This window comes from Balaenoptera acutorostrata, chromosome 9 (assembly GCF_949987535.1).
Source record: "Balaenoptera acutorostrata chromosome 9, mBalAcu1.1, whole genome shotgun sequence".
NCBI classification, from domain to species: Eukaryota; Metazoa; Chordata; class Mammalia; order Artiodactyla; family Balaenopteridae; genus Balaenoptera; species Balaenoptera acutorostrata.
Genome location: NC_080072.1, coordinates 25,517,894 through 25,531,333, shown reverse-complemented (window position 1 = coordinate 25,531,333; position 13,440 = coordinate 25,517,894). Strand labels below are relative to the sequence as shown.

Here is a 13,440-nt window from a genome sequence, read left to right as displayed (position 1 = left end):
CAGACCTACTTTAAAAAAAAGTGATTAGTGATAACATTGGATTAATATCTACAAAAAAAAAAAAAGAACAAAATAAACTACCCACTAGGGACTTCCCTGGTGGCGCAGTGGTTAAGAATCTGCCTGCCAATGCAGGGAATACAGGTTTAAGCCCTGGTCCGGGAAGATCCCACATGTCGCGGAACAACTAAACCCGTGCGGCACAGCTACTGAGCCTGCACTCTAGAGCCCGCGAGCCACAACTACTGAGCCCCCGTGCCACAACTACTGAAGCCCGCACGCCTAGAGCCTGTGCTCCGCAACAAGAGAAGCCACCACAATGAGAAGCCCGTGCACCACAACGAAGAGTAGACCCCACTCGCCACAACTAGAGATAGCCTGTGTGCAGCAAGGAAGACCCAATGAACCATAAATAAATAAATTAATTAAAAAACAAAAAACACTACCCACTAGTTTTCTTCCCTGGAATCCTTGGAATCATTTTTTATTTTCTTCAGGCATTTGCTCCTCTTGCCCCCATGCAGTTCAAGGACAGGCAATTCTTTGCTTGCCTGTGAGATCTTTTTTTTAAATTTTATTTATTTTTTTATAGAGCAGGTTCTTATTAGTTATCTATTTTATACATATTAGTGGATATATGTCAATCCCAATCTCCCAATTCATCCCACCACGCCCCCTCCACTTTCTCCCCTTGGTGTCCATACGTTTGTTCTCTACATCTGTGTCTCTGTTTCTGCTTTGCGAACTGGTTCATCTGTACCATTATTCTAGATTCCACATATATGCGTTAATGTACGATATTTGTTTTTCTCTTTCTGACTTACTTCACTCTGTATGATGGTCTCTAGGTCCATCCACGTCTCTACAAATGACCCAGTTTCATTCCTTTTCATGGCTGAGGAATAATCCACTATATATATGTACCACATCTTCTTTATCCATTCGTCTGTCAATGGGCATTTAGGTTGCTTCCATGACCTGGCTATTGTAAATAGTGCTGCAATGAACATTGGGGTGCATGTGTCTTTTTGAATTATGGTTTTCTCTGGATATATGCCCAGTAGTGAGATTGCTGGGTCATATGGTAATTCTATTTTTAGTTTTTTAAGGAACCTCCGTACTGTTTTCCATAATGGCTGTATCAATTTACATTCCCACCAACAGTGCAAGAGGGTTCCCTTTTCTCCACACCCTCTCCAGCATTTGTTGTTTCTAGATTTTCTGATGATACCCATTCTAACCGATGTGAGGTGATACCTCATTGCATCAATGCATTTTGATTTGCATTCCTCTAATAATTAGTGATGTTGAGCAGCTTTTCATGTGCCTCTTGGCCATCTGTATGTCTTCTTTGGAGAAATGTCTATTTAGGTCTTCTGCCCATTTTTTTTTTTTTTTTTTGGACGTACATTTTTTTTTTAATTTATTTATTTTATTTATTTATTTATTTATTTTTGGCTGTGCTGGGTCTTCGGTTCATGCGAGGGCTTTCTCTAGTTGCGGCAAGTGGGGGCCACTCTTCATCGCGGTGCGGGGACCGCTCTTCATCGCGGTGCGCGGGCCTTTCACTATCGCGGCCCCTCCTGCTGCGGGGCACAGGCTCCAGACGCGCAGGCTCAGCAGCTGTGGCTCACGGGCCCAGCCGCTCCGCGGCATGTGGGATCTTCCCAGACCAGGGCTCGAACCCGTGTCTCCTGCATTAGCAGGCAGATTCTCAACCACTGCGCCACCAGGGAAGCCCCTGCCCATTTTTTGATTGGGTTTTTTTTTTTAATATTGAGCTGCATGAGCTGTTTATATATTTTGGAGATTAATCCTTTGCCCGTTCATTCTTTTGCAAATATTTTCTCCCATTCTGTGGGTTGTCTTTTCGTCTTGTTTATGGTTTCCTTTGTTGTGCAAAAGCTTTTAAGTTTCATTAGATCCTATTTGTTTATTTTTGTTTTTATTTCCATTACTCTAGGAGGCGGGTCAAAAAAGATCTTGCTGTGATTTATGTCAAAGAGTGTTCTTCCTATGTTTTCCTCCAAGAGTTTTATAGTGTCCAGTCTTACAGTTAGGACTTTAATCCGTTTTGAGTTTATTTTTGTGTATGGTGTTAGGGAGTGTTCTAATTTCATTCTTTTACATGCAGCTGTCCAGTTTTACCAGCGCCACTTAGGCCTGTGAGATCCTATTGTTCCTTGAGCAGTGTATTGTTGTCAGCCTAAGGCCGTATCCCATACCAGTTAGCACGCTGCTGACATGGCCTGTTGTCACTTCAGTGATACTTTAGTATACTTTGTTTAGTACCAACAGGACCCATTTGGTTCTTGATGAAAAACACAGTTTGATTTTTTTCTTACATTTATTGGATTTCACTTTTTCCATTATGTATTACTTAGTATTTTATTGAATGGCAGTTCTCCAGGCAGACGGTATAGAATAACTTAGGCAATTAGTAAAGTAGAATGAAAACCCATTCTCGCCTCTTGAGCTTAGAATGACCAACTATTCTTGACTTATACTGTGGCCCTTAGTGGCTTAACCATGATGAAGTCAACTTACAAAATGAAGTATATCCCAATGATGAAGTGTCCACTTAGAGCCCAGAAAGTGTAGTTTTCAGTCTTTCAGGCAGTCAGAAAAATTTCCCAGTGTTGTCAGTTCACTGATTTTGTGCTAGAAAACCCCCTCAGTGTGATGTGGTATTGAGGTGAGTCACTCTCTGATGCTGAAAATGAAAAGCACATCAGACTTAATCCAGAGTTGAGGAGTAAATGGCCTACATGGAAGTTAGGGTTTTCGACGTTTTCTAGTGACAATAAGCCCTCTCTGGGCAGGACCCAGCGTTCATCACCTGGTCTGTTGTATATTTTGAGTACAGTACTGAATTTGCCTGCTCAGAGTTACCACTCATGTATGATGCAGCCCCCTATTCCTCTCCCTTGCTTCAACTTCTCCCTCATTTCTTTTCTTAGACATTTCTCTTTGATTCTTCATTGAAAAAAACAAACAAACCCAAAACTTTATATTGTGGAAAATTTCAAACCAGAACTGAATAGGGAGGATAGTTTAGTGAACCTCCAAGTGCCTTGTCTCTCAGCTTCAATAATGAATTTCTATCCCACCAACTCCCCCCCCACCCCATTTTTGAAGCAAATAGCAGGCATTGTATCATTTTATCTGAATATTTTAGGATGTATCTCCAAAAGATAAGACTTTTTAATAATACTGTGGTCGCATCTATAAAATGAACAGTAATACCTCACATTTCCAAGTAGCATGATCAGTTTCCCAGATTGTCTCTGTGCAGAAAAGAGTTTCCACGCAGGCCTGAGACTGCTGCCCTTAGAAAGGCCTATTGGCAAGGTTGGCCCTTGGCTGGCATCTGGACCTTGGCTTTCTGGAGGGTTCCCACCACCCTAACTGGTAAGAGTGGCTCACAGTGCCTAAGCTACTTGTGCAAACAATGTGGTTTATGCTGAACACCTGCTTTCCTTCCGGGAGTCAGAGGGTGTCTCTATGATCAGCCCCCAGTACAAACCCTGGGTGCCGAGTCTCTAACGAGCTTCCCTGCGAGACAGCATTTCACGTGAGTTGCCACAGCTTGCTGGGGAAATTGGGCATGTCTTGCATGACTCTCCTGGGAGAGGATTCTTGGAAGCTTGTGCTGGTTTCCTCTGGACTTCATTGTGCCTTTTCTCCTTGCTTATTTTGCTTTGTATCTAAATGCTGTAATAAATAACGGCCTGAGTATGCCTAGATGCTGAGTTCTGTGAGTTCTAGGGAATCACTGAACCCGGGGTGGTCTTGGGGACCCCTGACACTGTCTGTATCTTTTTTTTTAACGCTTTGTTCAAAGTCAGATGCAAATAACGTTCACACACTACATTGGTTGATATGTCTCTTAAGTCCGTCTTTCTCCTCCCTAGGGTGGTTGTAAACGAAGTTTATGTGGCTTAAACTTTAAGGGGGTCAGGTGAGGGGTCAGGCTTTATAGTCAGACAGGGTTCAGATTGAGGCTTGACCACCGGCCAGGTTACTTAACCTCCCTCCCCTTTGGTTGCCCATATTGAAAATGGGATAATAATTCTCCTTACTTTGCAGTATTGCTGTGAGAATTAATTTATCTAAAACATGTGTGTAGATTAATACATGTCAATTACCCAGCCTGAAGAATATGTGCAAGAGATGTTAGCTATGTTGTTTTGAGACGTGCTATAGTGTGTGGGTAAGATTTGGGTCCTCGAGCCAGTCTACTTGGGTTCAAATTCTGCTTCTGCCCCATTCTAGGTGGGTGGCCTTGAGCAAGTTGTATAACTTCTTGGTGTCTCAGTTTCCTCTTCCGTGTAATGGAGATTATTATAGTCTTTACCTCGGAGAGGTAGATTAAATGTGATAACCCGAGTAAAGAGTTTAGAACAACGCCTGCAGAGCAAGCTGATATTTGTTGTTTTGAGGCTTGAGCGCATCTAGTAAGTTAGGCCTCTCATGAACACGTTGCACACCTAAGCTGACAGAGAAGCAGGGAGTTGGTGGCATGAGAGGAAGCCAGAATCACCTTTATTATCAGTAGAGGCTTGACTGGAGAACGTGGCTTAGGAGTTTTGGCCAAGAGGGACTGCTGAGACCGCTCTCCTGAGCTGAATTTATTTACCCCTTGTGTTTAGGCAGCTCTGGAGATTACCAGAGGAACGGGTGCTGCCTGCAGCCATTGGTTTCCAAAGGGGAGAGAGTGGAGCCCTGTGTAGGCCTGGGTCCCTTTCCCAAACTTCCCCATCAGGGGAAGTCTCCCCCCTTCTTTGGATCAGGACAGAGGCCTGGAGCACCCCACTGTCATTCCCTTCCCCACCAAGCAATCTAAGGACCAGGACTGTCTTTGGTTTTCTGTACACGGGTGTGTCATGGGCAATGATTTGCTAGAAATACTAGGTACATTCTGTATTGATCTCCGGGAATATAAAGCTGTCATCATGACTCTTGGGATTGAAAGTTGGGGATGGTTTGCATGACCACTGTTTTTCAATCTAAAAAAGGAAAACTAAGATGGTTAGCAAGTTCTTGGAAATTCTGTCAGCAGTGGGCACTAATCAGTGGAAGCTAGGTTGATAAAATATTTCGTCAGAGAAAGCCAACCTGACTCCTCCCAGGAAAATTTCTTCATCCGTGTCTTAGTTTGAGCCAAAAAATACAAACAGCAAAGCCAAAGTGGAATTTTACTTTAACTTTGAGTCCTTCTTTCTAATCATGGTGCCAGTTTTTAGCCAGGCCAAAGTACTTCTTTGCCAATTTCTGCAGCAGTTTTTATAACAAGTTTGTCTGAAGGTGATTGATCAGAATATGAAGTTACAAGTTCAAATATTTCTCTTTTATTTTTTGGAGGGGAGGTGCAGGGAGAGGCATAGACTATTGTTGTATCCTCCTCCTTTTTAGAAATAATCCTTCTTGGCCATTTCATATTGGTCCATAGTTTAATTCATTCCCATGTTGAATCCACAGCATTGGTTGTGCACTTGTTGGTAACCGAGCACTGTGGCAGGTGTCAGGGCTATAGATGCAAAAAGAGTGTGCTGTCTAGAGGGGAAAAACTGTGAAGTACACAGACAATTATAATATTTATTCTATGGGGCACAAGAAGATGCCCTTGGCCCAGCTCATGGGGTGGCATGGGCGGAGCAGGAAGAGCGGTCCAGGAGAAGCATGTATGAATGTCATGAGGAATTGGCAGCCAGAAAGATGTAAACACATTAACAGGTACTGTTGCTGCTTTTCTAGAGAGGGAGCTCTTAGAATTGTCCAGCAACAGAAAAGCTCTTCTGTCTTAAAAAAATTCTAGTTCTAAAGTGACCTTGCACTGAGTTAAAAAACAAACAAACAAAAAAACCCCAATAGTCAGCAAGTTGGCAGATACATCTTTGCCCTTCCATACTTGTTATATGTTGCAGGTAAACGTGTGCTGCCACATTGAAATCTGTGTAAAGTTACTTAAATTCTCTGAGCATGTGGCATCACCCATTAAATGGGAGTAATGACATTTATCTCACTGGGTTCTTGGGAGGCTTGAATGAAGGTAGCTAGGATAAGGCCTTGTGTATGGCAGGTGCTTGAGAAATGGTAGTTACAGAGGGAAATGAGGAACATATACAGAACATACGCAGTTCTGTCAACTGCATTGATTCTGTGTTTGTCCTTTCTAATTAGCTTTGGACCAGCAGTAACCACACTCCATCATATTCCTAGAGAAAGCCCAGAGCTTGCGTCATGGGATATTGTTTCTTTTGTTTGATGCTTGTGAAAAACAGGGGCGCGGGCTACAGGACATGGTTGTATTATGGTTTTCCTGGCACTCACTGTCCTCAGGAGCCCTCTGTCCACCCTCCTCCAAGACTGCAGACCTATAGCATTGTGTGTGCAGGACACAGGGATGCTTCTTGCCAGGCTCTGTGGTCTGTGGTGACGGGGAGGACAGGGACCCTGGCTGGTGAATGAGTGAGTGTTGACATGAGTCGCCTGAGGGGCCCTTGTTCTAAATCTACATGCCCCCGCTCCACCACCACCTGCCGCCGCCCTCCTCACCATCCAGCCTGCAGAGGGGTCCACCTTGGGATTGTTGAACTTCTAATGTGACCCAGGTGTGCTATGGCGGCTTTTTGTATCCTTGACCTGCAGACAAGCTCTGAGTTATTTTTCCCTCCAGCCCTTTCTCTCCCAGCCTCTGGCTGAAATCTGCCACGCTGTTGCTCTTATTGTCGCTGCCAGGTGGTTGCTGCCTTTGCCGTTTGTAGACTTTTCATTTTTTCTCTTCTTCCCTCCCTTATCCACCCCCACCCCACCCCATCACCTCTGCCCTTCTCAGCTTGTGCAGGGAGTGTATTCATCGGACTGTACTCGTATAAGCAGGTATCATCTTCCAAGTTTTACCATTCCAGGACATTTTTGTCATCGCTTGTAGCCCTGGAGGGCTGATTTTCACTGCTTTCTGCTTCAAGTTCAAAATTATTCTAAATGCTTGAAGACTCCTGGAAGTTTGACTCAAACGAAAATAAAAACAAATTGTATCTACACGGGGGCTGATCACAATGCTTACTGCATGGAACTAGCGTTTTTTCAGAAATGAGTTTTAAAACTTTGCTTTCGAGGTCCGTTTCCCAGCCCCACCCTCACTTTCAGTAAAGCTTCATTGCGTTAACTCTCTCCATCTCAGCGAACATACTGAGTCCTTCTTCTCGTCTAGTAAATACTTTTATCTTTGCTTGAAATCAGTTTTTCTTATCTGATGTTGCCCTAAACACACCCTGAAGTCCGGGATCGTTTCCTCCCTAGTCTGCCCACTGGCCTCCCTTCTGTCTTGCTGAGGGTGTTGAAGCTTTTCCTGCCACACTTGTTTTAAAAGCAAATTGCATATCCATTAGCTTGTGTGAGGAAAGGTGTTAAAAGTGAGAACAATTGATCTATTAGACCAGGGAATAAGAAGAGATGCCAAATGCTACATTTGTAACTTACAAACCCAGGTTTCATTTCTCCAGGGGATGGGTGTTATGGAGGAGATTCCTGCGTTGGGGGGAGGGAGGCCCAGTGGTGGCAACGTTCGAGCATTGCCACGCTAAGATTCCATGATTCAGCGTCACCAGGCGAAACCGTCTCATTCTTTAGTTCTTCACTCATTCATTCGCTCATCCGGCTTACTCTGCATCTGCCTCCTTTGGGCATGGTTTTTATTCTTGACTTTATCACGCTGACCTGGGCATGAGGAGGGGTCTTCTGACATGGTCTCATTTGTTTCTCGGCAGCAACTCCTTCCTGTATTAGGGATGCAGAAAAGTAAATGACACTCTGACCTGTTTACCTTTCCTTTTACCAAGCTTGGTATTCTCTCTCATACTCTTCTCCTTTATGGGATGTTCCTCCCCTCCACCCCCACCCCCCGCCATTTTTAGGTTTCCTTTAGTGCCTTGATTATATGATGAAATGAGCATGTAAAGGGTGGACAGACTTAGTTTACTCAGACTTTTTACAATTTTAATTGTAGATCATCCAAAAGCTTTAGGTTAGTGGTGGTTAATCCTGGCCTCACTTAGGAATCACCTGGAGAGCTCAAAAAAAATAGCAGTGATGCCTGGGCCTCACCTAGACTAATTATATCAGTAATTTCTAGGAGGGATGGCCAGGCATCCGAGTGCTTTAAAAAGTTCCAGGCGGGCTTCCCTCGTGGCGCAGTGGTTAAGAATCCACCTGCCAATGCAGGGGACACGGGTTCGAGCCCTTGTCTGGGAAGATCCCACATGCCGCGGAGCAACTAAGCCCGTGTGCCACAACTACTGAGCCCGTGTACCACAACTACTGAAGCCTGCGTGCCTGGAGCCCGTGCTCCGCAACAAGAGAAGCCACTGCAGTGAGAAGCCCGCGCACCTCAACGAAGAGTAGCCCCCGCTTACCTCAACTAGAGAAAACCCGCACATAGCAATGAACACCCAACACAGCCAAAAATAAATAAATAAAATAAAGTAAATTTTTAAAAAAAACTAAAAAAAAAAAAAGTTCCCAGGTGATTTCAGTGACAGCCAAGGTTGAAAAATCAAGGTTTTAGGTTTAAACTAAAGGGGAAGTTGTGCAATTTCACTCTTCCTTTTTCTGATTCATTTTCTAGTTTAGATTTTAAACAAGTATACAGTGTCACACTTATTAGCACATGTGTGTCTTCAAAAGAGGGTGGTGTGATTGGGTGGTAACCACAGACTGGACATGTAAACTTTCATATAGTTTGGAAGGGTTTGCTGCCGGATGGGTAAGGGATAGGGCGAGAGAGTCTGGATGGATACCTACATATCTGTCATGGTTTCTAGAAAAATAAAGCCAGAAATGCTTTGTTTCTGGTATCAGGTCACTTTCTCATGGCCAGTACAGCAGTAACGTGTGTTTGCCTAGTGTGTGGCCTTATTTTGAGTACATTCAGTTCTTTTAATCCATGTGTTAACCCTGGGAAGTAGTTATTTTTTGTCCATTTTTCAGATGAAAAATAGACTCAGAAATACTAAGTAACTTGCTAGTAGCCACACATCTGGTAATTGGCAGGGCTGGGAGTTGGACCCACCCTGTTGGAGATGGCTTAGCTCTGCATCTCCCCTGATTTCCTAGTGACCAGGGGAAGTCGTGGGAGAGGCAGTTGGCTGTAGTCAAAAGCAGAGTGTGACCACAGCTGGGAGCTGCCCAGGATCATGTGAGGCTTAAAAGTGCTGTCCCCACTCTAGAGAAGGGACAGCTGAGAGGCTTCTGATGTAACGGAAATGGGAGAATTGGGTGGATGAAAACTAATTCTTTATTACCGTAAAACAACCTATCTCATCTCAGAGACATTTGGCATCTTTAGAAAATTAATACTATAGGGACTTCCCTGGTGGCGCAGTGGTTAAGAATCCGCCTGCCAGTGCAGGGGACATGAGTTCGAGCCCTGGTCCGGGAAGATCCCACATGCCGCGAAGCAACTAAGCCTGTGCACCACAACTACTGAGCCTGCGCCCTAGAGCCCGTGAGCCACAACTACTGAGCCTGCGCCCTAGAGCCCGTGAGCCACAACTACTGAGCCTGCGCCCTAGAGCCCATGCGCCACAACTAGTGAAGCCTGCGCGCCTAGAGCCCGTGCTCCGCAGCAAGAGACGCCACCGCAATGAGAGGCCTGCGCACCACAAGAGTAGCCCCCGCTCGCCGCGACTAGAGAAAGCCTGCGTGCAGCAACGAAGACCCAACACAGCCAAAAATAAATAAATAAAATAAATTAATAAGTTTAAAAGAAAAAAGAAAATTAGTGCTATAATCCATCTTACCAACAACTGTTTATTATCAGTGACAACAAAAGCCACTGACTTTTTTTTTTTTTTTTTTTTGGAATTGAAAAGAGATGTTGCAAATAGCTGGTACACACTGCTTGAGAGAAATGAATACATTGTACAGGATGACCTGCCTTGACCTCTGCAGCAGTCAGGAAGAATTTATAAGATTGAGTAAAGCATTTACAGGCATAGCTTCTGTGGGGACCATCGTCTCACTATTAGTTTGGACGTTCCACGTTAAGCACATACGATGCGTTTTGGAGGATCCGTATCTGGGGTTTCCTGTGTGGAGCCCGGCGGCTGTACCTGGAGCAGGGGTGGAGCAAGTTGGCGAGTTATTTAGCCATCTTCCTGCTCCTCAGAGCAGATTTCTTAGGATTTCTGCGACCTGACTATAAATTTCAGGCAATTGCATGTTTTGAGTATTTCAGTACTTTTGACACAGGAAATTTAAAAAGAGTTTGGGTAGAAGGTATAAAAAATGCAAAACGATGTGCCCTGTGATAGCAGAAATTAAGTGTGTGATTGTACTGACTCTCTTGCACTCTTCTCCTCTCACGTTCACTTAGAAACCTGATGTCTTGACCACCGGAGCCGGTAATCCGATAGGAGACAAACTCAATATTCTTACAGCAGGGCCCCGCGGGCCCCTCCTTGTTCAGGATGTGGTTTTCACTGATGAAATGGCTCACTTTGACCGGGAGAGAATTCCTGAGAGAGTCGTGCACGCCAAAGGAGCAGGTGAGAACTGTGCTCATCTGCTGTAAAAGGGCCGTTTCATAACACCTGGGTTAAAAATTACTTCTCAAAGGATCAGAGCTCCTTTAACAGAAGTGCCAAATCTCCATTCCAGGGGGAAGGGAAGAAATGTCTGTCAATAGAGGAGTCAGTAATTAAATGATGGTTATTTCCCTGGACTGCACATTATATATAAAATATTTTTTACTGAAAAGATAAGTAATCTTCCTTTTAGTCCATTATGCAGTTTAGTGAAGAAGTAAAAATGTGGAAATACTGACACAGACATACTGTAATTACAATTAGATTTAGATGGTGCACTTAACTGGATAAACACTGGAATGAACTGGGCAAAATCGGTGATGGTTGTGTTAGTGTGGTGGGTTTGTGGTGATTTTTCCTTTTTGTTGAAAACTTCTGTAAAACTTTTATCTTGCTTTTATTACAGAAACAAAAGATGGGGGTGGCATTTAAAAGAAAGCTAAAAGCTCAATAGGAAAAACAAACCTTGATAGAAAGGAAGAAGTTTTGTTTTAGCTGCTTACTTGGACTCCCAGTTAGGACTTCCCAATTTCTTTATTTGCTCTTCCATCTTCTCCAGCTTTTTTTGCGTGTCTTTTCCCTCATGATTTTGATACGCTGTTCAGTTTGTTGTTTGGCTCTGTGGCGACCTTCGTAAGTGCTCAATCCTTCTCTCCCTGGGTTTTCTCCTCCTCTCCACCCTCTTCTTTCTCTCCTAGGTCCTGCCTCTACTTCAGGGACCTCTCAGGCCCTGTGTCCTTGTGGCAACCTTGACTCGTTCCTTCTGGTCCCACCCATCTCCTCCTCCTCTTTGGCTCCAGCTGTGTAGCACTCAGCTTAGCACTAAGTGACCTAGGACTCTGCATTTTTGCTCTCATCATTTTGTGTTTGGTTATCTCCTCTTCTCCCATCATATTGGAAGCTCCCAGAAGGCCAGTGCTAAGCCACCAGTTTCTCTCTCACGCAGATGCCTATTGAGGGCCTGATGGCCTGAGTGACGGTCTTGTGATGAGGATTTCTGTGTCTTTTTCCTTAGGGGCTTTTGGCTACTTTGAGGTCACGCATGACATTACCAGATACTGCAAGGCGAAGGTGTTTGAGCACGTTGGAAAGAGGACGCCCATTGCAGTTCGCTTCTCCACTGTTGGTAAGTTGGTCTGTTTGCATTACTGATGTTGCTTAACTCAACCGTGTATCTTATTTGGGGCATTTATAACTTAATTTCAAGAGAAAACTTACTAGACGATAGAAAACAAGTACTTCTTCAAATGATAGCAAGGTTTTATGGTAGAAAAAATATTTTAACACATGTAGAAAGTTACTTATAATTCTGTTTGTTGAGGTCTTAGGAAATCATACTTATGCAGAGGCCGCCTCTGCAATTCTGTGACATTTGGAAAGAATTTTTCCTACAAGTGGTTGCATGAAGTGGGAATCTTACTGAGTAGCTATGATAACAGTTGCCCTTTATTGAGAATTAACTCTGTGCCATCCACGGTTGGTGCTTTACTGACATTGTTTATAGTCTGTAGATCTACTTTGCAAGGTGGGGTTCTTTCTATTTCAGAGAGAGTAAGTGATTTTTCTCATGTTACAGAGCTAGTAAGAGTTAGAGCTATCAAACTGCATCTCAACACACCACAATGCCTGATTAATTCTGTTTCTGCATGAATTTGTGCATTTTAAAATACTGTGAAATGCAAAAGTAAATGAAATTAAGAATAAGAATTTATGTTTTGACTCATTTTCTTAGTATTAACCTCATAATTTTGACACACTTATTCTCTTTGTTCACTACCTTAATCTTCATAATTATTCTCTTCCCTTAATTTAAATTTTAATTACCTGTTTGAACAAAGCTATCTTTTTATGTTAAGCGGATAATCTTTTCAGCTGTTGTTACATACACTCTCTCATTTCTCTCAGTTAATTCTTTTGTTTACTTTTTAGTCTGAGTTAGCTGGTGGGTAGTAGAACTAATAACCCAGGCACTTAAATACCTAATTTACTTCTAGAAAATGAATTGGAAAGGATAGATCCCAGTGTTTCTTTATGACTTTAGGCTTCTTGGATGCAAAGTACTCTTGTGGAGGCTTCATTTTTCTCGTTTGAATCTTCTAGCTGGAGAATCGGGCTCAGCTGACACAGTTCGTGACCCTCGAGGGTTTGCAGTGAAATTTTACACGGAGGATGGTAATTGGGATCTAGTTGGAAATAACACCCCCATTTTCTTCATCAGGGATGCCATATTGGTAGGTGATGAAGTATTTTGCACTCTGCAGATATTTGTTGATTTAAATTGATTTCAAATACTCTGTGTAGATTGGCATTTGAGGAAAAGCCCTGGGAAAAGCAGAAAGAAGAGAATTTGGATTGGCTAGATTGCCTTTTTAAAATTTTTTCTGTATTTAATATCTTTTTATAAGGTCAGATAACAACAATTATCATTGGTCTTAGTTTGGCACTTCGGGATTCACTGACATTATGGGAATAGTCCAGTTTTCCTTGCAGAGCTTGGAAGATGAATAAAAAGAGGCAATTTGCCCTAGAAACATGTAGAGGGCAAATTTCATTTTAGGGTTTTGCAGCTTAAAATTCTAGGATTACATTGTTCAAAATTATAATCTGTAAATCTAGCGTTAAGCAATGTATAAGACACCATAATTCCTGTAAACTTAATTTTTGGATTTTTTTCTCTCTTTTTCCATTTAGTTTCCATCCTTTATCCACAGCCAAAAGAGAAACCCTCAAACACACCTAAAGGATCCGGACATGGTCTGGGACTTCTGGAGCCTGCGTCCTGAGTCTCTACATCAGGTGGGAACACCTCTTTTTTCACTATATTATATCACCTGATATGGAACTGTTAATT

General features: G+C 43.1%; 1 protein-coding gene across 2 annotated transcripts in view; it reads left to right on the top strand.

Moving 5' to 3' along the window:
- Nucleotides 1-13,440, top strand: part of CAT (catalase) — a 41,282-nt gene that overhangs the window by 5,733 nt on the left and 22,109 nt on the right. For both annotated transcript variants that reach the window (XM_007181053.2, XM_007181052.2), the window contains exons 2-5: nt 10,379-10,550; nt 11,605-11,715; nt 12,690-12,820; nt 13,281-13,385. In XM_007181053.2, coding sequence (XP_007181115.1) covers nt 10,379-10,550; nt 11,605-11,715; nt 12,690-12,820; nt 13,281-13,385 — 519 coding nt within the window. The remainder of the gene's footprint in view (nt 1-10,378; nt 10,551-11,604; nt 11,716-12,689; nt 12,821-13,280; nt 13,386-13,440) is intronic.